General features: G+C 42.4%; 1 protein-coding gene across 4 annotated transcripts in view; it reads right to left on the reverse strand.

Moving 5' to 3' along the window:
- Positions 1-25,517, reverse strand: part of STAU1 (staufen double-stranded RNA binding protein 1) — a 55,877-nt gene that overhangs the window by 22,894 nt on the left and 7,466 nt on the right. Inside the window, exons 1-5 of one of the 4 annotated variants that reach the window (XM_029916353.1) lie at positions 15,047-15,299; positions 13,156-13,280; positions 9,770-9,974; positions 7,273-7,411; positions 5,874-6,060 (exon numbers count right to left, since the gene is read on the reverse strand). In XM_029916353.1, the coding sequence (XP_029772213.1) occupies positions 5,874-6,060; positions 7,273-7,411; positions 9,770-9,974; positions 13,156-13,280; positions 15,047-15,248 (858 nt within the window). In that variant the 5' untranslated portion in view covers positions 15,249-15,299. Of the gene's footprint in view, positions 1-5,873; positions 6,061-7,272; positions 7,412-9,769; positions 9,975-13,155; positions 13,281-15,046; positions 15,300-21,739; positions 21,811-25,517 lie in introns of those variants that run through there. The other 3 variants (XM_029916351.1, XM_029916350.1, XM_029916352.1) reach the window with 3 other exon arrangements.

The raw sequence follows: 25,517 nt of genomic DNA on the forward strand, positions 1-25,517 counted from the left end.
TAACTACAACATGCCTTCATGTTTTGATTTATAAACCCCCAAAGAAGGATCTAGTGGGTTTCTCCATTGTTTTATCATCTATATCCTCCAATCACCTTTGCACACACACCTCCTTCTGCATTTGTCCACTTATCTTATGAAGCGTAGGTGGTAAAAAATAAATTCTGGTGGTCAAACATCATTTAAAAAAATAAAAGAATGTCACGTATACTTAAAAAAAAAAAAATCAAAACAGGATGCTCCAGGCTCTTGTCATAAAATACTGTGTGACGAAGTCCTTCCTGTTGAATGGCCAGGAGAGAGCACACATTTCCTTTTCACACCCCAGAGGAACACACTGTTTGCTCGCTGATCCCCGAGCCGGGGGAAGCTAACCTTCGAGCCCACGTGAGGACTGACAGGGTGAGACAGACCCCCGAAGCTCTCAACCCCGCAGCCACAGTCGAGTCCCGGCGCTGCCGCCCTCTGCGCTCACCTTCCCACCCACCCGAGAGTGGCTGCGTCTCCCTCTGCCAACCGTCTTCTTTCTGCCGTTAGAGGCAGACAAAGAAAAATTCTAAATTCTCCCCTGAGTTCAAGGAAAGCTAAGAGCAGAGGGGAAAGACGGTGTCCCCCGACTCCTGCATCTTCCTGAAAGGCGGCGGCAGGCCAGGCGATGCAGGAGGCAGAGCAAAGGCTGACGCAACAGTGGCTACTTCACGACTCTCCCATCCACCCAGGGACTCACCATAACTCCATTTCCTTTTATTCTAGTCTTGCTTCGTGTATTTAGGAATGGATGACAAACAGTGCTGACACGCCGTGCAGGACAACAAAAAGCAAAATGTTTCAAGACAAAGGAAAATTTAGATTCCATAATATGAAGATTTCCAAAAGGGTCCAAAGGACCTATATGATCCTTGTCAGACAGAAGGAGTCTTATTCTATCTGAAAAAAATAAGTGTTTTCTCTTTGTTCTTGGTAAGCTCTCCAGCAAAGAATACAAGTCATGCAATATTAATCCTTACATGGCTTGAAAAAGAAGCTCAAAAATGAAAACTGGGTCCCACGGACCCTGACAGATCATGAAAATCCATTTTAGTTTAAGCCCCAGCTAAATACGTCCCTGGCCCAAGTGAAAGTAACTCAAGACCAGAAGAGCTGCATGATTTCTTTTCACAAAAGTAGGATTAGAAAGGCCTTCAAAGAGTTTAATTTTTTTTTTTAAAGTTGGTCTTCTACCACTACCACCAAGAGAAAACTTTCAAAGCTTGATACAATCTTCAAGACAGAAACCATGCACAATCAGACATATGCGCTTGCACACGTGCACACACACACGCACACACATACTCACTGACGCAGCTGGCACTTCTATTAAACACAAACAGCATCACACTATCTACACAATTACAGTTCAGGTTCTTGACTCATTCTCAATACAGTAGGGGCTTCCTTTCACGCCTCTCTGGACAGACCTACCACGCTCTGGGACTCCCTCTGACAAATGTATCTGTTTATTTAACCACCTCCCTACTAGTGCACATTAGGTCAGCTCCCTTTGTCTATGGCATATACTGGAGCTATTGGCCATCTTGTTCCTAACAGCTCAGACACTGAGTAAGTCATTCTTTATCACCACAAGTCTTGGATTTGGGGGGGGGGGGGGAAACAGAAGAAAAAAGAAAGACATTAAAAAAAACTTTTTTAACGTTTTATTTTTGAGAGAGAGAAAGAGTATAAGTGGGGGTGTGGGGCAGAGAGAGAGGTAGATACAGAATCTGAAGCAGGCTCCAGGCCACGAGCCAAACACGGTGTTATTCACGAACCGTGAGATCATGACCTGAGCTGAAGTCAGACGCTTAAACAACTGAACCACCCAGGCGCCCCAAAGAAAGACATTTTTCCAACACAGGACCTTTGCACAAGCTGCTCTTGCTGTTCTCTGCTTATCCTTAGTCTATGCCTCGATGCTGCCTCAGAAAGGACTGCTCTGAATGCATGGTTTTTACTCCAGTCTAAATGAGGCACCTGATGCTCTCATGACACCTGCTACTTTCTACCCTAGCACTCACTGCACTTGTTGCTGGTTCTGGCGTTAACACCTGCCAGCTCTAATCAGTGACGTCCTGCCATGGAAGGGGTGGCATTTTCCCGAGCCCAATGCCTGTGGTCAAGGAACCAGACAACGCCTGCCGTGTAGATATAAACTGCGGGTTTTTATTGGCCATGTTCTACAGAAGACAAGTTGATCTATCACACAATCATGTGCTCTATATATTTTCAAAAGCAAGATGAACAATTTGTTTAAAATTATAATTTCCAGGGGGTGCCTGTGTGTTTCAGTTGGCTAAGCATCTGACTCTTGATTTCAGCTCATGTCATGGTCTTACAGTTCATGAGTTCGAGCCCCACATCAGGCTCTATGCTGGCAGTGCAGAGCCTACTTAGGATCCTCTCTCTCCTCCTCCTCTGCGCGACTCTCTCAAAATAAAGAAACTTAAAATACACTGTTATCCCAATACTGGCAGACCACAGGCAAAAAGGCTGCACTGGCGCCATGCTTCTAATGGAGAACTTGGCCATATATACTGCCATCAAAGTCCACTTTTATGATTGTAGCTCATAAAAGTAATCACAGACCTGCACAAAGATGTAACGGTAACAACATTCCTCACTACCTATTTTCTAAAAGGACATACTGCAAACAATCCAAATCACCAAGCCTCCGTTGAGAACACAACTGGAATATTCACACAATGAAACTATTAAAAATGTTCCAACAACGGATGAATGGATCAAGAAGATGTGGTTTATATATAGAGTGGAGTACTACATGGCAGTGAGAAAGAATGAAATCTGGCCATTTGTAGCAATGTGGATGGACCTCGAGGGTGTCATGCTAAGCGAAATAAGTCAGGCAGAGAAGGACAGATGCCATATGTTTGCACTCACAGGTCTAACAGGAAAAACGTAACAGTGGACTGTGGGGAGGGGAAGGGGGAAAAGAGATAGGGAGAGGGAGGGACGCAAATCATGAGAGATTCTTAAATACTGAAAAACTGAGGGCTGAAGGTGGAAGGGGACAGGGGAAAAGTGGTGATGGACATGGAGGAGGGCACTTGTGGGGAAGAGCACTGGGTGTTCTATGGAAACCAACTTGACAATAAACTATTAAAAAATAATAAAATTAAATAAAATTTTAAAACCTTAACAAAAGAAAAAAACCAGAACAAAGGGTTTTTGGAGGGGAGAGGGGTGGGGGGGGATGGGCTAGGTGGGTGATGGGTATTAAGGAGGGCACTGTTGAGATGAGCACTGGGTGTTGTATGTAAGAGATGAATCACTTAAATTCTACTCCTGAAACCATTACTACACTATATGTTTAACTACCTTGAATTTAAATAACAAAAAAAAAAGTGTTTAGATGCAGGCTGAATTTGAGTCCTGCAAGGAATTGTGAGTAAATGGCATGACGACAGATTCATGACACGCAGTCCCATGGAAAAAAGTGGCCACCGGACAATAGCATCCCACTTCTGTCAGACACACGTGTTTACTTACATGTGCATGGACATCCGCCAAAATGTTTACAGTGATCACCCATCCATTAAGCAGCAAATCAATAAACAATTTTTTTAATTTAAAATTTTTTTATAGTTCACATGCATTAATTGTAAGGAAAAAAAATTAAAGATCCCTTCTAAAAATGTCTCGTTACACCCTACCACCCAGCTGTCAGGAGGCCCGGTTGAGGTGGGAGGCCAAGTGTTTCACTTGTTAACTCAAAGAAAGTCTCATCGGACCCCAGGACTCTTGTTCCTGAAGCACTGGGCAAGCCCAGTCTTTGAGCCATTTCTGAAGGGCACCATCTCTGCTTCAAACCACACAGGGCGAGAACAGGGGCACGAGCAGATTCCACATTACTCACAACACAGCTCCATACAGATGGCAGAGAAGCCACTGGAACTCAGCCCAGGAGCACACATTTATGCCAGCCTCTGCCCTCGGGCCAGAGCCAACCTCGCTGCTCCAGGGTAATGGGGTCAGACTGGGGACACCAATCAGGCACCTTCCCTTTCTGGCAAAACGGTGGGTACGTCCAGGCAGCAAAGTGGGGTGGCTGCCTGAGGGGGATACACAGATGATACTTAGGACCCGTGGTTCCCAAACCCTGACTGGGCTTTAGAGCTACTCTAAGAGCACATTTGAAAAGAAAAAAGGAAAAAAAAAAAAAAAAAACCCCACAGAAGACAGACTCCTATTAGAAATCGTGTGGGTTGGGGGTGCCTGGGTAGCTCATTCAGTTAAGCATCCAGCTTTGGCTCAGGTCATGATCTCACAGTTCATGGGTTCAAGCCCTGCGTCGGGCTCTGCTGACAGCTCAGAGCCTGGAGCCTGCTTCACACTGTGTCTCCCTCTCTCTCTCTCTGACCCTCCCTTGCTCATGCTGTCTCTGTCTCTCAAAACAAAACAAAACAAAACAAAACAAAACAAAAAACACAAAAAAACCAAGTCGTGTGAGTTGGACCAAGGAATTTTTTTTTTAACTCCCCAAGGGGCTCTGAAGCAGACAACCCACATACCAGTGCGCAGCGTCGGGGAACAACTGCTGGCGAGAAGCAGCTGAGGCACAGCCACCCCATCTGACTCCAATTAGATCAGCACCACAGCCAAGTCAAGAAACGAAAAGCCTCCAAGATGACTCAGATTACACTACCTACTGCCTCTAACAAATCTCACCAGTGAGAAGCTCATCCCTTTAACTTCATGAAATCCCCTCTTCTATTTGGTCCTCGGTGGACCCTGGAAACAGATCATTTCTGTTGTAAATGTGTGATAACGCTGGAAAACGTACACACACCGTAATGGAAAACAGTCACTGATTTCCTAAAACCTCAGTTCCCATTTAGCCACAAGAAGTTAAAAACCTATTCCTACTGTGAGATTTTTAAAACCAGGCCTCCAAATTCTCTGACACTCTTCTCATCCAGAAGTGGGGTTCTTAACATTGTCAACATACTGAACACAACTGAATGGTTAAGAGTGTGAATTTATGTTATGTGAATTTTGCCTAATTATAAAAAGTGAGGTTCTGTGTCTCCTCCTTTTGAATCTGGGCTCTGTGCCTGCTTGGCCTGTATAACATGGCAGAAGTAATGCTGTGGGGATCTCTGGACCCAGGCCTTAAGAAACTGGAAGCTGCTTCCATTTCCTGCCTTCCATGGTATGTGGAACCCAACACCATCCCATCGGGATGGGTAAGCCATCTCTGCACAGGGCGTGTGAAGACAGGAGCTGAGGTCTCGACAGCCAGCCGACAGCCAGCATCAACTCAGCAGCCTTGTGAGGGAGCCATCTTGAAAGTGACCCTCTGGTCCCTGCAGAGCCACCTTAGTCAGAGCTGTGTAGAGGAGAGGCCAGCTCCATGCCAAGGTCTCTGCCTCAACTGCAGATTTGTAAGCAAAATAAATGCCTATAGGTGGATAAGCCACTACGTTTTGTAATGGTTTATTATGTAGCAATAGAAATCGGCACTTTGATATGACAGAGTAGCTAGTCAAAAATGGCTTCAGAAAATTCTCTAGCTGGTGCCATAAATTGCAGTTCTGACAAGTGTAACCTTTAACACCAAAGAACTCCTCCAGGCAAGTGCTTCACAACTCAACTGAGTCACAGTCTTTCTCCCATGTTCACTCAAAACAATGCCATGGAGTGGAAAAGAAGGCATCTGACTTTCTTGCTAAAACATTTTTTAAAGGGGGGGTGGGGAAGAAAGGCCAAAATGCCACAGGGTACAAAGTCATGTAAGCTACCAAATCACAGAAATTCTGGGCGGCCCGCCACGCATCTCCTCGGAAGAGCCCCTGGAGAGGCCGCGTTTCGGCACGCACCTGCTCGCCGGCCCGCCTGGCCTCCAGCCGCTCGGGCGGGGGCTCGCTCTGCAGCGTCCGCAGGGCTTTCGCAGCAGCATCGTGTTTTGCAGCCTGCCTCGTCTTTCCTTTCCCATTGAACTGCTGTCCTCCCACAGAAAGCTCAACTTGGTAAAGTAAAGGTGGTACTGGAAATGGGTAAAAGTACCTGGAAGTAAAAAGGGGGTTACAGCAGAATCACAATCTCAGATCAGTAAATCGCCCGCACATTCTCCGGCAAAGCCCAGGTCTGACCTTCATCATGGGCCCTAATCACATCAGGGATGCTCCTCCTCAGCACACCCAGGGGCCTCATGAGCTCACCCTGGGTTAGAGCTGGTGCACAGGATGAGCAGATACTGTTTAGCAAGAAAACTGATGTCCCAAAAATAGCTTATGGACTATGTGAGTTCAATTTATAATGTAACCCAAATGTATACAATTAGACTTTGGCTATAGTAGAAAACTTGCTCCATTTTCTAATATCTGAGAGATACACTTACCTGTCTCCATACAAGGCTGGGAATTTTTTTTTCTAATGCTTATTTACTTATTTTGAGAGAGAGGGAGAGAGACTCCCAAGGAGACCCCAGTGTGGGCTCAAACCCACAAACCATGAGATCATTACCTGAGGCAAAGCCAGATGTTTTAACCAACTGAGCCACCCAGGCGCCCCCTAGAGCTTACAATTTTTAAGTGGCTTTGCCTCCATCCAAGTCAGGCCGGGAAAGGAAGACTTCCATTTTGATCATTGACCTATCCACTAATGTCTTATGACTGCCCAACAGGAGGTTTTTAAGATTTTTAGGTTTCAATCAGTATTTTACTATACCTGTACTCCAAGGCTATTACAAAGCACATAAATTCAAAGCCAAAGAATACCCAATAAACAATAATCAACAAATCTATGAGTGCTGAGACCCCTGGTGCTCGTGGGAATCACGCTCAGGCGGTGTCAGGGCACAACCATGCTGCTGGTGAGGAATGCGCTCTGGCTCCTGCCGGCGACAGAAGTGACAGCAGCAGCATCAGACACGGTTCCAAAGGCACCAGAGTTAAGACTGACTTCAGCATTCGGCAAGCTTAAAGAGGACCAAACCGTTATGTGCTCCACAGCCTTCAGAGTTTCTTCTTCCAGGTCAGAAATGAGACACATGTTCACCTGTATTTAAAGCAAGCAGCAGCACCTGGGTGGCTCCATCAGTTGAGCGTCTGACTCCTGGTCATGTCTGTGATCTCACGGTTGTGAGGCTGAGCCCCGCGCTGGGCTCTGTGCTAGGTGTGGAGCCTGCTTGGGATTCTCTCTCCCTCTCTCTCTGCCCCTCCGCCGCTCGCTTTCTCTCTCTCGCTCTATAAACAAGCAAGTAAAACAGATACATACCTTGGGGGATAAGCACCTCCTCTCATGTTGTAGTTATAGGTGGACTGCATCCGAGAGTAAGGGTCGACAGGCTTATACATTGGTTTTTTTCCAAGCTTCACGCACAGTGCATTTAGCTCTACAGTAGGGGTTAGGCTTTCTGCAATACAGAATCAACACAGAGAACTGGTTATTTTCTGACACAAGAATGATAGTTACTAAAATCAAAAAGAATAGCATGCTTTCTACTAACTGGATTCATAATGCATTCCATGAAAAGATCTAAGTAATTCATTGCTAGGCATCAGGTCAGGAAATCCACGCATCTGCTGTGATTTCTAGATATTAATACACAGGCAACAGCACAAAATACAATGTGAGAGCTGTTAGAGGGGCAGCAACTAGCACAAGCCGTTATCCGTGAAAGTCACTCACTCCAGTTACTAGAAATCAGTTCCAATACACATCAAATCCCATGATTAAAAAAATCCCATGGGTCTGTCCCAATCATTTTACTGCCTGGGAGTCCTTGGCCAATAGAACTCTGGTTGTACTGACTTGTTGCATTATTGGCTTACACTTAGAAGTACGTTTATGCACACTATTTCATCGAACAATGCACTAAGTACTAACTGGATGCAAAGCACTGTGCTAAGGGACACAATTCTTTACCCCAGAGGACTCAACACACTCTCAAAGAACTACCACACAATAGGATGTGTGCTATAAGGAAAGGTGTGAAATCGAGGAGGAGGCAAGAAATTGTATGGAGAAGTCAGATGCGCGCCACAAAATATCCAGATATTTCCAATCTCAGTATTTATGTTTGGGATCTGACCTGTGACAATACTTGTTAGGAAAATGAGTTGTTTCCACATAAACAAGAGCAAGTATAATCTGGGTTATCTCAGAGTCATCAACTGTACAAAATACACATATTCATTTCCCAATTTTTTTCTCTCAGTTCGTCCAATTCATAAACCTTTAAAAACATTTAAAAGGAAAACCAGGCTGGAAAGAATAGTGTCAGTGCACAATCACATCTGAGAACAACACTTTCACATCAAACACAGAACAACACCAGCAATGGCAAAGTTCAATGTAAACGCACACAAAAATCCACTTTAAAATGCCTCTTTAGGATGTATGCAGAGGAAAACAACAGCAGCAAAAAAGACTTGATTCTGTACTAGAACTGGTTCAACTAAATTTAGTGCATGAATCAAATTTATAAGAGTATCTTTGGGGGCACCTGGGTGGCTCAGTTGGTTAAGCGTCCGGCTTCGGCTCAGGTCATGATCGCACGTTCGTGTGTTTGAGCCCTGCGTCAGGCTCTGTGCTGCCGGCTCGGAGCCTGGAGCCTGCTTCAGATTCTGTGTCTCCCTCTCTCTCTGCCCCTCCCTGCTCATGCTCTGCCTCTCTCTGTCTCAAAAATAAATAAAATACTATAAAAAAAAAAAAAGAGTATCTTTGGATTTGCAAAATCGATGGTTACAGAAGTAACTAGCCTCTCTCTTAATATCAGAATTGTATTTTTTATATGATTCACATGGGTTCTTTTAAAGCACAACTTGAATCATCTTAAGAACAGCTCTGGGGGTGCCTAGGTGGCTCAGTCGGTTCAGCGGCCAGCTTTGGCTCAGGTCATGATCTCACGGTTCATGGGTTCAAGCCCCGCGTCGGGCTCTGTGCTGACAGCTAGCTCAGAGCCTGGAGCCTGCTTCGGATTCTGTGTCTCCCTCTCTCTCTGACCCTCCCCAGCTCGTGCGGTCTCTGTCTCTCAAAAATAAATTAAAAAAACATTAAAAAAAAAAAACAGCTCTGACCCATAAAATTTCCCTGCAGTGGAGAATGAATCTGAATTACCACAAAAAAATCAAAAGCAACAAGGAAGGTGTGGCTGAAATCTCCCAGATTCCCTCCTATGTACAAAGGGACCGGGCACTCTGTGTGCCTGACGGTGACATGGCTCTAAGAGCCACTTCCACCCACAGCAGCAGGCCACCCACAGCAGGGGCTCCCAAAGCTTTTACCAGAAGCTCTTCTTCATCAGTCTTTTCCTTGCTTCGGTCCCTTGTTTGAAGAGATGTTAACTACTAATAGTATTTAAGTAATAAATATTTAAGTTATTTTCTCATTCTTTTTGATGATCAGGAGACTGTAAGTGACAGTCTGTGTTTCTGATCTACAGGTTATAATTGCTATTTCCACACTGGGTTGAAGGGGTTCCAGCTACGGCCCACATTCTTGGCAATCCGTACAACTTTACTGAGGGACAAAATGCATTTTCACTACTAGGCTTCTCTGAAATCCTGGAAATCGTTTGGCGACACCCCTACCTCTCAGGACCTTCTTTCCAGATCTGCAGGAGTCAAGGCACCAGTGACTGGGAACCATGCTTTAGAGGATGGTTAAGGATTCTAGAAAGACAAGCGTTTGCCACTGGTAGTGTAGAAACTGTGCTTTCAAAATCAACAAGTCAGTTATGAAAGAATGCACATACGTACTAAATGGGTACCTCTACACACACTTTTGAAAGGAATCTGTCTTGGCCCACACATAATACCTGGATTTCTTCCTTCGCTACGAAAAGGGTGGACTATGGGTTTTGGAAATTGTGTTTCTTCCAAAGCTTTGGCAGCAGCTGCGTGCTGGGTTTTTTTAATACCAACTCCTCCAGCTTCCCAGCGCTGACCTCCAAGGGTTAGCTGCACTGCGAACACCTGCAAGTGAAAATTGTGAGCTCCCAATTCACGACACCTGATGTGGACTGTAATACGTCACTTGGACCTTGAGCGTTTTTTTTATGGTCATTGTTTAAAAGGTCTAGTCCTTATCTTGGCAATTTATCCTCTCATTCCCATTTTTTGTTGTTTTTACAAATGCAAGAAGATATATGTGTCATTGACTGGCATTGAACACCACTCTGACAAAACTATGCTTTGAAAAATGGAGGTAAGTACAGAGATTAAAAATGTTTTCTTAAATATTTAAATATTAGATGTTGTTTATTTGGAAGTCATTTCCAAATAGAAATGGTCTTCCAATTACTCCTCAGGGAAGAAATTTAGCAAACTTGATTTAGACACAGAGTAATAGCTCATGTAAGTTAAGGCGTTTGTTTCGATGTTCTCGTGTTTGTAGTCTTTTGTCGGAAAATCCCAGCAGGACAAAAACCTGAATAAGTTTGGGAATGTCAGCCAGGCTCTAAAACGTTGCTTCTATTTTCCTAAGACTATACTAACCAGACACTGCCTCTACTTTGAGAAAATCCAATCCACAGCAAGCAAAGATCTAGATATGTTTCTGAACTCAAGGAGGCATCCAAAACAGCTGATTTTGTCCTCAGCAAACCAACAATGGCAAGCCTCTTTATTCCTTTTTAAGGATAAAGGTAACCCAAATACACACTCCATTCTTAAAATTAGGTTATGTTAATCCTATCAGAATCGACTATTCTGTCAAAAACACTGTGACCCATCACAGCACAGTGATTGTTTAGCTCTGGTGCTCATCTGAGAAAGCTTCGTAAAACACACGCGTCCAGTGACATCAACTGAGGAGCAAGTGAGGGGACCCCAGCACGTGCATCTTTAATAAGCTCCCCTAGTGATTCTGACGCACTGCAAAGTCTGAGACTCACACTCGGCAATTTAGCAAAACCAACCAGAGCTTTTGTTTTTCTGCTTTTCTTTATCACTGGATATCACTGTTTCATTTGCAAATAATTTACATGAGAAACATTAATGTGAATGCACTCCTCTGAATATGTCCAGATCATTTAAATCTGGTGCCTAAAGGGATGGGCGCAGCATGCCTTCACAGTTGATTTTTCTCGAAGGTCTTAACTTCAGGATTCCCTCAGTATAAGCTGCCACTGAAGGGGGAAAATTAAAGAATCGTACCCCAGTGGAACCACTGGGGGTCCCCTGTATTTATGCTGCAGTTCACAAGGTTACTCATTTAGGCACCAAAAGCATGGACTGAAAATCCTGGCTGGCCTAACAGCCAAACAGCAGAAGCCCATGCTGTGCAATCCCTGGGGCATTTTCATGATCCTTACGTGGAAAGACACTAAAAAAAAAAAAAAACAAAAAACTTAAAACAAAAGAGCGTTAATTTTATTAACAGTTTTGCCTTTCTCCAGGACTTCCCCGTGAGCACTGTTGCCTCTCTGCGTACAGGGTCGGTAACAAGGTTGGAATCTTGGTTTTAATAGAACTGAAAGTACACCAGACCACTTATTTTTAAATAAATAGTCCCGGGGCGCCTGGGTGGCTCAGTTGGTTGGGCCTCCGACTTCGGCTCAGGTCAGAGCTCACGTTCGTGGGTTCGTGGGTTCGAGCCCCGCGTCGGGCTCTGTGCTGACAGCTAGCTCAGAGCCTGGAGCCTGTTTCAGATTCTGTGTCTCCCTCTCTCTCTCTGCCCCTCCCCCTCTCATGCTCTGTCTCTTCTGTATCAAAAATAAATAAAGCAATAAAAAAAAAATTTTTTTAAATAAATAGTCCAACAGTCACCTAGGAGTAACTTTTCCTCTTTGAACAATTGGTAAATAAAAGCGCAGTTACAGACTGAACAAACAGCCAAATTACCTAAAGTACCACTAAAAGGTTAAGTGAGAAAGTACATATTTCAAAAAATACCAAAAACAGTTAATAAAAGAGAATCCCAAAGTTACGGTCTGCAAAAATAATCCTGTAGATCAGAAGTTATAGGAAATCATTAATTGCCTTCCAAAATTTCAAATATCATTATGCTTTAGAATGTTAAAACTAGCTTCGTGTGAGGAGAAATTTCTGTGTTTCTTAAATGCCTAACAGTAACAGCTACCGTCTCTCACGCATTTACTGTCAGGCATTGTGCTCCACACCTTAACATATATTCTCTCACTTAATTGACACAGTAGACCCATTTGGGTAGATATTATCCCCATGTTACAGATGAGGAAACTGAGGTTCAAAAAGAGCAGTAACTTGCCCAAGGTCACACAGCTAGATTTAAACCCATATTTGCCTGACACCAAAGGTGACTTACCTAACCACACTATGGTACCTATTTAGGATTGTGGCTGATGTTACTTTTAGTCAAATTAAAAGAGAAACTTGGTATCATTCAAGGCCTGAGGTTTGCAAGTCAAGGAAAATGAGGCATAAAGAGACCAATAACTCCTCCTTAATTATTTATGTTTACTGCAAGGCTAGCATCAGAAATAGGAGGCTGGATTCCTTCTCTCATACCACACCCTTCTCACACTGCAGCTGCAAAGATAAAGCCAGATATGCACCATTTAAGTTCCAAGATTTATATTATCAAACAACCTTCACAGACTGAATTCCTAAATAAAAGTTAAAAAAAATTTAAATTACAGTCATTCTTCCATTCTCTACGATAAGAGGAAAGACAAGGATAAGTGAAGTCAGAGATAATCTAAAGGACTGACTTGACTTCAGGACTAATTTCTGTCCCTCATTTTCAAACCTTTTACCTGGATGGCTAACAAGTGGCAAAATGGATTTCCTGTCCCCTCCTCTCCCTTCAGAGTCTAAGGTCCACGTGAGAACAAGCAGGAAAGGAGCCAGAGGCAGGCTGCAGCCAGGAGGATCAGAGCCTGGAAAATTCACAGGAAATCATTCACAGGGCTTGGGAATTCTCTCTTCTCAGAATCCTAAACACAACTACACACTGACTGCAGTTCCCAAAAAGAAGCATATCTTTTCTTTGGCCCATTCGGCAAAGATGAAGAGAAGAGACTTGCCAAAAATCTACACTCTGGCATCTCTTGAAGACAGCCTCAGTGGTTTGGAAATACATATTCTGAACCACAGCACTACTTGGAGCAGCATAAAAAGACAGAAGACATTCCTGGTGGGTTATAAATGCACAAGCAGTACAGACAATATTTACCTTACAGTGAGCCGGACCTTGCTCATGCAAAAGCTTATACTCAGGCTGAATCTTGTTGAAACGGACTAACTCATTCACAAGACACATTGGGGTTTTCTCTTTGGGGTGTGCCATGCTAGAAGGAACTGAAAAACAACGTAAGAGCAATGAAGTCAACTAGCAGTATATAGAACTGCTGCTCTCCCAGGGGCACGGAGGAGGGGAAGACAGATGGAATGTCTAAGGACTCAGAGCAGCAGGGACACACAGCGGCAAACCATGAGGGGACACCTGCCTGAAGACACTGCTGGGGTCTTCTCTGGACTGGCTGAAGACAGGTAACCTAGGAGAGGGCATGTCTTCCAAGGAGAGAACAGAAGTCAAGGGAATAACTAAACCACAGCAGGCGAGCAGGATTTGAAATCAGATGCAGCACTGGTATTACAACCATCCAAGGGAGCAACAAGGAGTCTTCTGAGCACAGACACACTGGGTCCCTCAACAGCTGTCAGCTGCACCCTGTTCGTTACCTCACAGAACCCGGCATGCCAATACCACCTCTGAAGCGGTGACTGTCGTTAACTCAGAGCTAGAGTCTCATTCCTGGGACACCCTCTAGCCTTATCTCACACGCTGCCATCCTCAGACCTTATCTACTTCTGAGAATTATGCAAGTAAAATAAAGCAGCCATGGTGGGCAGGAGTAATAGTATGTGGATATAAGAACACATTAAAAGAAAAAGCAGTAAATCCCAGATGACTGAAACAGTCTATGGCATTGCTTCTTCAGATGGTCTGCAACAGCAAATTTGGGGGAAAACTGAATTCTTAGGGTGCTATGACCAGTCAAGAGTGCTATCCGGTGAGCCCATCCACGGAAGTCTAGAGGTAGCAAGACAGATGCCAGGCAGCTGAGAGTGGGGTAAGCCAACACTCTAAGAACAGACTGATAAAGGAAATGAGAAATGAAGGCGGAAGTACAAGGGAAACTGTCAGACACAAGGGGTGAAAGATCTGTTAGCAGGTGACTCTGGTATGGGGACGCTCATCCCGACATCCCATTTAATTGGTTTTGCCACTTTGCAGGGAGGGTTGGGAAGCAGAATATTTGTTTTCAGGTTGGTTTATTTTTTCAGGTGTTTCAAGTCTTTTCTCACCGATGGTCACAGTTATTTACTTTTTTTTTTTTTAGTTTTGTTTTTATGTAATCTCTACACCCAGTGTAGGGCTTGAACTCATGACCAAGATCAAGGGTCACATGCTCCGCCAACTGAGCCAGCCAGGAGCCCCATCAACAAGCACATTTAGTTCATTTTTATTTTCTTAATAATCAGATTTAAATGCTTCTGACTTATTTCCTCTTTAAAACTCTCTGCTTCACTGTTCAGTTTCTAAATGGGCCTCACTGTGACTTCTGAACTACCTCCAGAATCTCAACTTCAACTCAGTTGTTCAAAACAAAAACTAACAAATGCCAATACTCTCTGGCTGCTCCCTTGCTTGGGATGTACTCTTAGAGATATATAAAACGGAGGCTTTACATATACAAGAATTCTTGGTCAGCCCTGGGAAATAATTTTTAAAGCAGAATTTTCTCATTCAATAGCAAATATCCAGGTTGTGTTTACTATTCAATTCTTTCTGCTGGGCACCACTTTATAATAAACTAGGTTTTATACTTTCCTTTTCAATTCTTTCTTACACTTTGAAGTGGTCTGTCAACTCAGGCCTCCACCAACCCCATATACAACGAGTGTTTTATATCTGAGAAAAAGCAGCATAGATGGTAACATTTTCTTCTGCTTCCTGAAGGTGATGTGGGAGCTCCCTACATCTGCAGTCTACTTGTCAGATCACAAAACAGGCTAAGAAAACACTTGAAAAAGAAGACACTTGGATTCATAACGCTTACCTGCAGCTGCACTGGTGGGTGTAACAGATGCAGAGGGTAAAGCAGAGTTTTGAATAGGTCTACCTGCATTCTCAGAGGGCAGAGAGCTAGCAGAAGGAATACTCATCAAAGGCTGTGAGAGAAGAGACTGGTTCTTGTTCAGTATTTGGCTCCCTGAGAGAGCAGCAGATGGGTTCTGAACTTGCACTTGAACTTGAGACATGGTCACTTTCAACAAAAGTGAACAACTGCAGGTAAACAGCTTTCAGTGCAGGTTAACTCAGTGCTACGAAGTCTAAAGTTCTACCTAAAAGTTGTAAGGGAAAGAAAATGAAAAGGTAAATTATAGAGGAGATACGTAATCGCCAACACTCAGTCAAAAGTGGTGTCACCTATTCAAGAATGAAATTAGTCCCGTTTGGCCTGTAACTATGTTGTTGTATTGGAAGTGTTTCTCTCCTTGGTATAGTGAGGTTCCTGGCCTTGTGACTTTCTCACAGTGCTTTTAAAGGATGTACAATACCCATATTCTCTCTGCATGTTCATTTTATAAAGAGAATCTTAATATTCATTAAGAATTATTAACTATAGCTTATCTCCAAAATTGCAAATTAAAAAATACAGAGAGGTTTTCCATACCATATAGGTTTCTGGCCTCAAAATTACAAGAAGCTGAAAGCAAACTGGGGTTCATAAGACCATTTAACGGGTGAAGGTAAACACCACTTCCACGGAAGGGCCATGTGCTCAGACTGGGATCCTTACAGGTCTGCTGTAAGCTCACGGAAGAAGGAAGAATTTCTCCCTGTTGCTGCTTCTCTTTCCTCTTGATGACAAAAGATCTATTTGTTTTCCTATGAGGTTTGTCAGAGATGATCTCATTTAGTTACAGACCCCCAAAAAAACTGTAGCATCTACATTAATATGCAAGATCCTGAGAAATCATTTAAATAGTAAAGAACATTCTATAGCCTTTGTACTATTAAAAGCAAACGTGGAGAAGAGGAAGAAGAGAGGAACAGATTTCAGACCGCCCATTTCACTGGCATGGGGGCGACCAGGACCGGCCCGGGAGGCAGAGGAGATGGTTTACTTCATCTTCTAAGTTCCAAAGACGTGACTTTTACATACATTTAAATTTCCTCCTAAGACAATAAGGACAGTTCTGCTTACGTTCATAGCCATCCTTCAAAAAACTAAAGTGTTTAAGCAAGTCGAAAGTACGCAAAAATATCCAGTTAGCAACAAGGAATAGAAAAAGACAATCAAAACAGAAACCAGCAAACAAAACAAAAGTTCTATTACAGAGTAAGTGTTACTTGAACTTTTTTTAAAGTCTCAAGATGATTTTTAATTAAAGCTGGACCTTCAGAAACAGATGAAGGACCACAGCAATTAAGTTACTTGAGAAGTTCTAGCACATTCTCTCTTGCTAAGAGCAAGAAAACCTGCAAAACTAAAACCAACAACCACCCAAATGTAACTTTGGAAACAGAGACCTAAGCACCCCCTTGTTCACCAAAACCCCCATCCTGCAGTCGTTCCTTGTTCACTTTTGGAGTCAGAACAAAGTGACAGAGGAGGTCCACCAAAGACTAGATAACTGTCCTGGCAGACAAGTTACGAAAGTCAAGAAACAAGTCCAGAACCATCCAGAAATCAGCTAGGACCTTGTGTCATTAGTCCAATCTCCTTCCTTAGTTGCCAAAATAGAAATACTTCTCTCTCTCTCATGCCCCCACACCCACCTGCACTCCCACTTTCCCCCTCTCTCTTTCTATACTTCGTCTCAATGGCATTTTTCTCCCCTTCCCCATTCCCCCTCTTCTGTTCCCCAAATCATTTATAGTACACTCACAAGTTCACAACCAACCCTGGTTACAGGTCAAAAACTAAGTCAAAAGCAAAGTGTCTGCCCCAGAGCCTACCTGCGTCCCATAAGCAGTGGTGGCTCTCAGAACAGGAGACTGAATGAATAAACTAAATTTACAAAGGGTGGGGCCCAAAGGGATCTGTTTTGGCTAATGCTGTCTACAGCAGGCCCACAACCAGCATCTCCAGTCACAGACATAAACACACAGATTTTCTGGAAGTTAAAAAAGGGAACAAACGGGCTTTAATTAAGATTGTCCCCAAAATGTTAACCTCACGTTCACCTGGCGTTGTATAACAACTGGTTGAAACAAGTAGTTCAAAACTGCAAACAGAAATTTCCTAAAACCCTAATAAGACTGTGTACTTTGTATTTTTGATCTCCACCATGACCAATACTAAATCCAACAAACAGTACTCACTGGCACATGAACACTTCTATGTGTCTTTAAGCCTGAGAAGAGAAGCTAATGTAGTGGTTCCAAGGAGGTGACAATTCTGTTCCCCACAGACATCTCACAATGTCTGGAGACACTGTCTGGGTGTCACGACTGGAGGACAGGATGACCTACTGAAATCAGGTGGATAGAGGGGCCAGGAATGCTATTTCAAGTATACATATACCAACCCACAAAATAAAATGTTACTAACTTAATAAATAGCTTATATTCTTAGGAAAAGAAAATCCCCTTTTCATCTCAAAAGGCTCTAAAAAAATCTGAGGCTAATATTTTACCCAAACAGATGCTCCTCTCCCAAAGAAGCCAGGCAGTTAACACAGCTTACAAATGGGGTAAAATATACTATTTACCCACATACTTTGAACAACAACTAATACTGCTAATTACACAGGTCACGGCAGCAGTAGTGGAATCATGCAATTCTGGAGATACTACTTCCCTATAAATTTAGAATCTGCTGCTGTTCAGTACTCTGTCCTCAAGATTAAAACCTTAAATGAAAACTTGTCTTTTCATTTGAGCCTATCTTTAAAGATTACTTTCCACCAGATAAACTAGGGACTCAAAACAAATTAAAATGATTTGTTAGTCTTCTTATAGAAGGACAATATTTTTCACACAGTAAAATTAGACTGAAAGTTGAAAACACAAAGACTTCAGTTTTCCCCAACTCTGGAAACACCTTTAACTGTTAAGCCTGTGTTGTGTTGCTCCTTCCCTGCCTCCAGCACAGATGAGGGCCTTTAATCTCTTAACTTCTCTTATTTGAAAAGCTTTAGACACCAACTCAGGAAAATACACTGACCTTATTCTCAAATCCTTGTATTTATCTAGCACAAATAATAAGCACTCTAACACTACAACACCGAGCAGTGATAGGGCAGAGTTATGGGTATCTTCTTTTTAAAAAGACTCCATAATTCCGAACTCCCCGCCAAGTCCCACATTTGGCCTGGTGATAGAAAAGTCTTCTCATAAAAATAAAGAGTCTCACTTTGACTGGCAGCTTCCTTTTTACAAGTGTCAAGTACTTCTTAATGGGTAGTAGGCAAGGGGAATATGGGCACATGAATACTACAAAAGCATTTTTAAAATTATACACGTATGTGGGGTGCCTGGGTGGCTCAGTTGGTTGAGTGTCTGACTCTTGACTTTGGGGAGGTCATGATCTCACCAACCATGAGATGGAGCCCCGCGTGGAGCTCTGTGCTAACAGTGCAGATCCTGCTTGAGATTCTCTTTCTCCTTTTCTCTCTGCCCCCTTTCCTGCTCACACGCACACTCTCACTCTTTCAAAATAAACTTGAAAAAGAGATTATATGCAATGTGTTAGAAAGTGATCAGACACAAATGTAAATTCCTCATTCAGCCATAGTGAATGCCCAGAGTGACCTGTTTAATACACAAGAAGGCTGATCCTTCTAAAAACAGTTTATAGACCTATCTGCAAGAGTGCTTAGTCTTACTTTCAACTACCAGATTGTTAAATCGCTGTAATATGAAACTACTTCAGCAATTATGGAAGAACATCATTTTTAATATCCAATTTGTAGCTACAGTAACATGTGACTTTACTTTTGAGTTCAACACATCATTCCCCTTTGCAATAAATGATGTTTCCAAACAAGGTGCGTGAAAGAAAGAAAAAAGAAAAAGAAAAAGATTCTGGACGAGCTTTTAAGACAGCCACAAACATTTTAGTAAATACCTCTTCCTTCCAAGTCCTCCCTCAAGTCCTATGTAGCATGAGCACACAAATGCAACAGCACTGCAGTTCCTCACCATGATAAAGCATCAGCAGTAGGAACAGCCATTTTAGGATAGCATATTTATTCATTCAACAAAAATTTTTTAAGCATCTACTACATGTGAACCCTTATATGGCAAATTATACATTCTCAAATGCTAGGAAAAAAATCTAGTAAACTTTTCCTCAAAGGTATAAAAAGGGATCTTTAAGCAACCAACTATCAATCTACTGATGTGTTCTCTTTAGGTTTTGAAAGGCTCCACTCTCCGAGAAACTTTGTCAACAATAATAGAAAAGTTAAGAAATAAAACCACTTTGTCTATAATACCCTTGGAATACATCTAAAATGCCCATCTCATTCCTTTAAATTCAACAGTTATTTCCAAGATCCTTTGTGGACACATCTCGGAAGCTGCAATGTAGTCATATATTTTCTACAAATAAACTCGCCCCGCCTCCCTGCCGTCACCCCCAGTCCCCGCTCTCAGCCCCAGAGCAGCAATTCAGTGACTCCAAACACCTGTAGGCAGGGCAGCTGCAAAAACAGAAGCATGGCAATCACTGTACTCCTACATAATCAATTCTAAAAAGATAACAGCAATATCAAGCAAATAATATCCATTAGTAGGCCCATATATCAAATTACCCAAGAGTTAAAAGATTCTTTAAGAGAAATATGACCCAACTACTTAAAACAGAGGGAAAAACAAAACAAAACAGACCACTATGTACTTGGTGTTCAAAGGAAAAGACAGGACAAGTAGCCCCAAGGAGGCACAGTCACTTGCAGAACAATAAAACCAGCCAAAAATAATGCCTGGAAACAACCCAGGCTGTTCAAGATCTTTGCATCCAAGTGACTGAATGTGGCCCCTGTCTCACATTTGGCTCAGTGCCAAGTGGGAAGTGGAGGGTTTTCTTTCCACACAAATGTAACTACTGGGTGGTCCCTTTAAAGAAACACATTCTAAAGGAGAATTCATTCTCAATTGTTCATCCTAGAAAAACCACCACAAGTGGATACTAAAATGAAAAAAAATTTACCTCTGCAACCGAATAAGCTGCAAACCTTACTTTTTTCCTCGCTTTGAAACCTTACCAAGCCCCTCTCTTCCATTCCCTAGGAGGAGTTCTTAAAAATAACATATTATTTCTTGTAAACATGGAAGTGTTTTTTTAAAATCTAAACTTACAGAAACATAGAAAAATGTTTTAAACCAACCAAAATGAATAACTACCCATGATTTGCTGCAGATTTTTAAGAGTAGTACTGTGTGACCTATTCTCAAATAAGGGGCTTAGTTTGACATAAAGTTAACTGGCTTTTCCTTTCAGAAAAGGGAAACTGTACTCCGTAACTATGTGCCATCTACCTAGAAACACGACTGCATTTACCACCATCTTCATGCAGAGACAGGCCAGAGCCAAGACCCAGTTTCTAAGAAACCAGCCTTGCTGCTAAGTAGCAACCAACAATGTTCAATCAGATCAAACTTCTGAGTTGTGGCTTTCAGTTCTACTCCCAAATAACAGTTATCTACCCAATTCTTGTCAAGCCACTGCCTGGTGCCTCAGTTTCCCCAGAACACTTTGTAACAGGACATTGACAAAGCCTCAGCTGCAGCAGACAAAGAGCTGAGACAATGAAGAAATCCTGGAGCGTGGTAACAGTTATTCAGTTTTTTTAAAAAGAAAAGCATTAAATAAACCAGTGTAAACCCATTCACTGAGGCTGGTACAACTTCTCTAATTCCCATATGCCTCAGTTTCCTCATTCCCAAGGAAAGCTGGTCTAACTTGTCCACTAATCACTAGTTCAAGGACCCGGCATAACGATGTGTTCTCAGACTCAGAGGCGAAGCGCTAAAAACAAAAGCAAGTACGGACGGGCAGTGTATGTCGCGGAGCCCGGACACGAAGCCGGAAGACCTTTTCGGTCAAGATGATCACAAGCAGCCAGAGGCGAATGGAACCTGATTCATAACCCTATCTCATGACAGAAAACAATGTTGGATTCTTTCCACAAGTTTGAAAACCAAATTTTACATAAACAATCTGAAAATTCAAAGGCAAACTACAAAAGCCACTACAATCAGGATGTCACCAACCAAGTTATGTTTAATGACAACTTTAGGGGGCGTCTGGGTGGCCCAGTCAGTTGAATGTCTGACTCTTTACTTACAGTCAGGTCATGATCTCATGGTTTATGGGTTCTAGCCCCACACTGGGCTCTGTCCTGACAGCATGGACCCTGCTTGGGGTTCTTTCTCTCTCTCTCTCTCTCTCCCCATCTCTCTCTGCCCTTTCCCTACTGGCACTCTCGCTCACTCTCTCTCTCTCTTTCAAAATAAATAATGTTTAAAAAAAAGGACAGCTTTAGTAGTCAACTTTAGTATCTCATTTAAAGTATACGGCAGTACAAGCTAAAGTGCTTTCCATTCTAGCCAGCAACCTTCCCTGCATTTACTTTCTAATTAAATCTCAAGAGTAAAAAGAAATTCAAACGGCAATTTCTTCTGTTTCTCTAATATTACAGCCAGAAAAGAAGTTATTTTCCACACAAGTCATACAAGAGTTCAAAAATCTTAGATTATAAACAGGCCTGAAATTATAGTGTCAATTTACGTGTACCTTAAAAAGAGGTGCTCCAGGAATAACGCTGTGTTGGTTCAGTTCTGAGAGGTTATATGGTTAGGAAACTCCTAGAAAATAAGAAACGATAATAATTTACTAGAATAGATCATTTCTGGAAATGAAGATACACACTGTTCAAGTTGTAGGGGAAACCTGAAATTTACACGTAGGGAAGTTCCTGACAGCATGACGTTACGGCCCGAAGCGGCGCACCCCAGCACCCGGGAGAGCCACGACCGCCAGCTGGGCGCAGGGTGCCTTGTGGGGCCACAACCACAAGAGAGCCGTCAACACCTCAAAACTAATTTTAAAGAAAGAAACTGAACATCACATACTGTCTGATCACACAAGCCTGATTTTTAAACATGGATTTTTTTAAACTACTGCCTAAATATTCTGTTCATAAATATCCTTACCATATGCTTAGTGATGCAAATACAACTGCATGGGAAACTTTACAAAAAAGGCACTTTGTACATAAATATTCTTATATTAAGTTGCTAAACAGAAAGCACATTAGCTCTAATAATTCCAAACCATAATCATTCTTTAGAACTGGATTTGAGGTGACATAAGAGTTTAATTCTCAATCTCTCAGGTCTGATTTAGCTACAGGCATCTTCCTTTTCAAAGGGTAGTACAGGGGACCCTTGAACAAGAGAGTTAGGAGTACCACCCCCCCACACACAGTGGAAATTCACACAGAACTTTTCACTCCCCAAAGACTTACTCACTAATAGCCTAACTGCTGACCAGAAGTCTTATGACAACCTAGAGTCGGTTAACATATATTTTGTGTATGTATTCTATACAGTATTCTTCCAATAAAGCTAGAGAAAAGAAGATATTAACAAAATCATGAAGAGAAAAAATACATATACAATACCGTATTGTACTTATCAAAAGAAATCCACATATAAATGGGCACATGCAGCTCAAACCCATGTTGTTCAAGGGCCAACTGTAGTCAGTAACAAAGAAAATTCCTTACCTTGAGATGCCTTTTGCATTTTTACAACGTTAAGTAATTTCATTCATTTCAATTCCTCACTGCTACTGGGGCTTAACAGAGGATGGAAGTACCTGTTCATTGTCCAAAACTTCAGAAATAAAATAAACTCTACTTTGTTTTACATCATTTTAACAGTTCAGGTTCTTTTTTAAATAGTGCACTATTTACAACCACTTGACAATCTGGAATCCTGTTGCTCCACAATCTCACCCACTCACAAGACCAGCATTAACGGAAACTGAAAAAGGCTTCTGAGCAGCCCAAAGAAAGAGCTAAGATCACCTTGGAGAGCCCATGTCTTTTACTCCTGGGGGCTTCCCCCTTAGTTCAAGTCTATCTGTGCTGAACCACTAAGGTTAGGTTTGGGTATCTAAGCTTTCTAGCCCAACCCAGAAATTTGAAAAATTAGAATAAAATAAATAAGAATGGAAAACGGGAGCTGCTAGAATCAGACATCACGACAACAGTAAGAAACCATCACCAACAATTTACAACCAGGAAAAGAGGAGGAGGGGAGAGAGATACAGCAGCGTGCAGACACCCTTATACAACACTAGCCCACACTCATACACGTTCAGGCTCCCGTGGGCAAACTCAGTTTTTGAAATCCCCCAACCATTTTCAAATGATAATCCCAAACTACCATGATTATTACCAGTGTACCCACACAGCACTTACTCTCTCCAAGCAGTGGTAGAGAAGACGGACTGGGGTTAAGCCCGAGTTCCTCCCCCACTCCAGAACACGCACCAGCATGCAAACCAGTGAATTACGTTCATCGCTTTATTCATTCAACAATTACTGAACACCTATTTGCAGGCAGTATTCTAGGCACTGGGGAGAAAAGAGTGCACAAATACGATATAGTCCCTGCCCTTGTAGAATTCACGTTTGTACAGGAACAACCTTGAACCTAACACGAACTTAAATAAATAATTCACAGTGGCACTTTAACTTGTAATAACAAATCATTTATAATAAACACATCCCTTCCTAACTAAAGAAGACACATAAGAACACAAAGACCTGTTAGCTGCAAATGCTGATTTAGGATGAGGGCAAACCAGTTAGCACTGGGTTGTTTCATATGGTGGAAGGAAACTCTAGGCTGGAGATCTGAGTTTGGGTCCCGACTCTGGTGCTCAGTTGGACGATAAATGCTTCATTTAATAGGGTAAGAGACTTCAACCTTTTAATATATTAAATGGGGTTACCACCTCCAATTTCATATGATTAATAAAATAGTAACTATGTACTTCTTGGGTGGATTAACTGATAATGAAGGTGAAATACTTGTAAAGTATGATATTCCATGCCAAAGTTAGCTGTTAAACATCTCACTTTCTTAAGGTACACTGTAACTGATATTTTAAAATGACATAAGTCCCACTCGAAACACATTACTGGGGCACCTGGGTGGCTCAGTTGGCTAAGTATTTGACTCTGGCTCAGGTAATGATCTCTCAATTGTGAGATCAAGCCCTGCATTGGGCTCTGTGCCACTTGGGAGTCCCCTGTCCCCTCCTCTCTCAAGAGCGTGCGCTCTCTAAATAAAACATTTTAAAAAATATTTCTAAAAAGAAAAAAAATTTCAATATTTAAGGGAAAAAAGCAAAATTAGAAAGAACCTTACCCCCTCCCCCCCAATTTACTTTATTCTTTTTTTTATGTTTGGTGCTTAAACAGGTAGCATCTGTTAACAGAAAGTGAGTCCCCAGCAGTAGCCATACTCTGAATGTTCCAGACAGTAAAGGCTCACTATACTACAAACCAAAACGGAACTTATTTACCTAACTCTATCTGACTGCCATCTAGGTGAAGGATCACAGAGCTTCAATGAGCAGGTGGGTTAAATTGTGCAACAAAGAACATAAGCCTCCAGGCATAATCAGACTTATCAGTACATATAAATTATCTTCTTTCTGACAGAGGAAAGGACTGCCTAGCATTTTGTACAAAATCACAATGGCATCAGCAGACAATGGACCTGTTTGTATCAGGGTGGAATCTGCAAGGGTAGAAAATTCATGCCTCAGTTAATTTTAATCTACAGAAAGCATGGACTTCAAAAAGCAAAACTGTGAGAAAATCAGACAAGATCTAGTTAAATCAAAAAGCTCGTGGGGCGCCTGGGTGGCTCAGTCGGTTGGGCGGCCGGCTTTGGCTCGGGGTCATGATCTCACAGTTCGTGAGTTCGAGCCTCGCGTCGGGCTCTGTGCTGACAGCTGGCTCAGAGCCCGGAGCCTGCTTCGGATTCTATGTCTCCCTCTCTCTCTGACCCTCCCCTGCTCGCGCTGTCTCTCTCTGTCTCTCAAAAATAAATAAAAGACATAAAAAAATTTTTTTTAAAAAAAAAAAGCTCATGCCTGAGGGGAGCCAATATAGACAATTTAAGAAGGAACATGTGCTCACTTCATCCCCAGAGAAGACACATTTCCAACACATTTTCATGATTAATGAGGCACACGTATGTCATTACAGCCTACATGGTCACCGAGGTGAGGCTGAAACACACCATGGAAACTCACACAGCATCCCATGAAAACCCCAAATCCAAAGGACAGGTTTCATTTCATTGAGGTAGACTTTTAAAAGTAGCCCTAAGGGCTACTGCCTGGGTGGAGAACCAGAGGCTTCTTTTTCAAGGAAATAAGCAATTCAAAGAAAAGCAGTTCAATACCAGAAAGTTACATGAAATACTCCCAATACCATCAGCAAGGAAATGGATGTTAGAAATGGCTAGGAGGCAGCCCTATAAAGTTA

This window comes from Suricata suricatta, chromosome 12 (genome assembly GCF_006229205.1).
Source record: "Suricata suricatta isolate VVHF042 chromosome 12, meerkat_22Aug2017_6uvM2_HiC, whole genome shotgun sequence".
Classification (NCBI taxonomy): Eukaryota; Metazoa; Chordata; class Mammalia; order Carnivora; family Herpestidae; genus Suricata; species Suricata suricatta.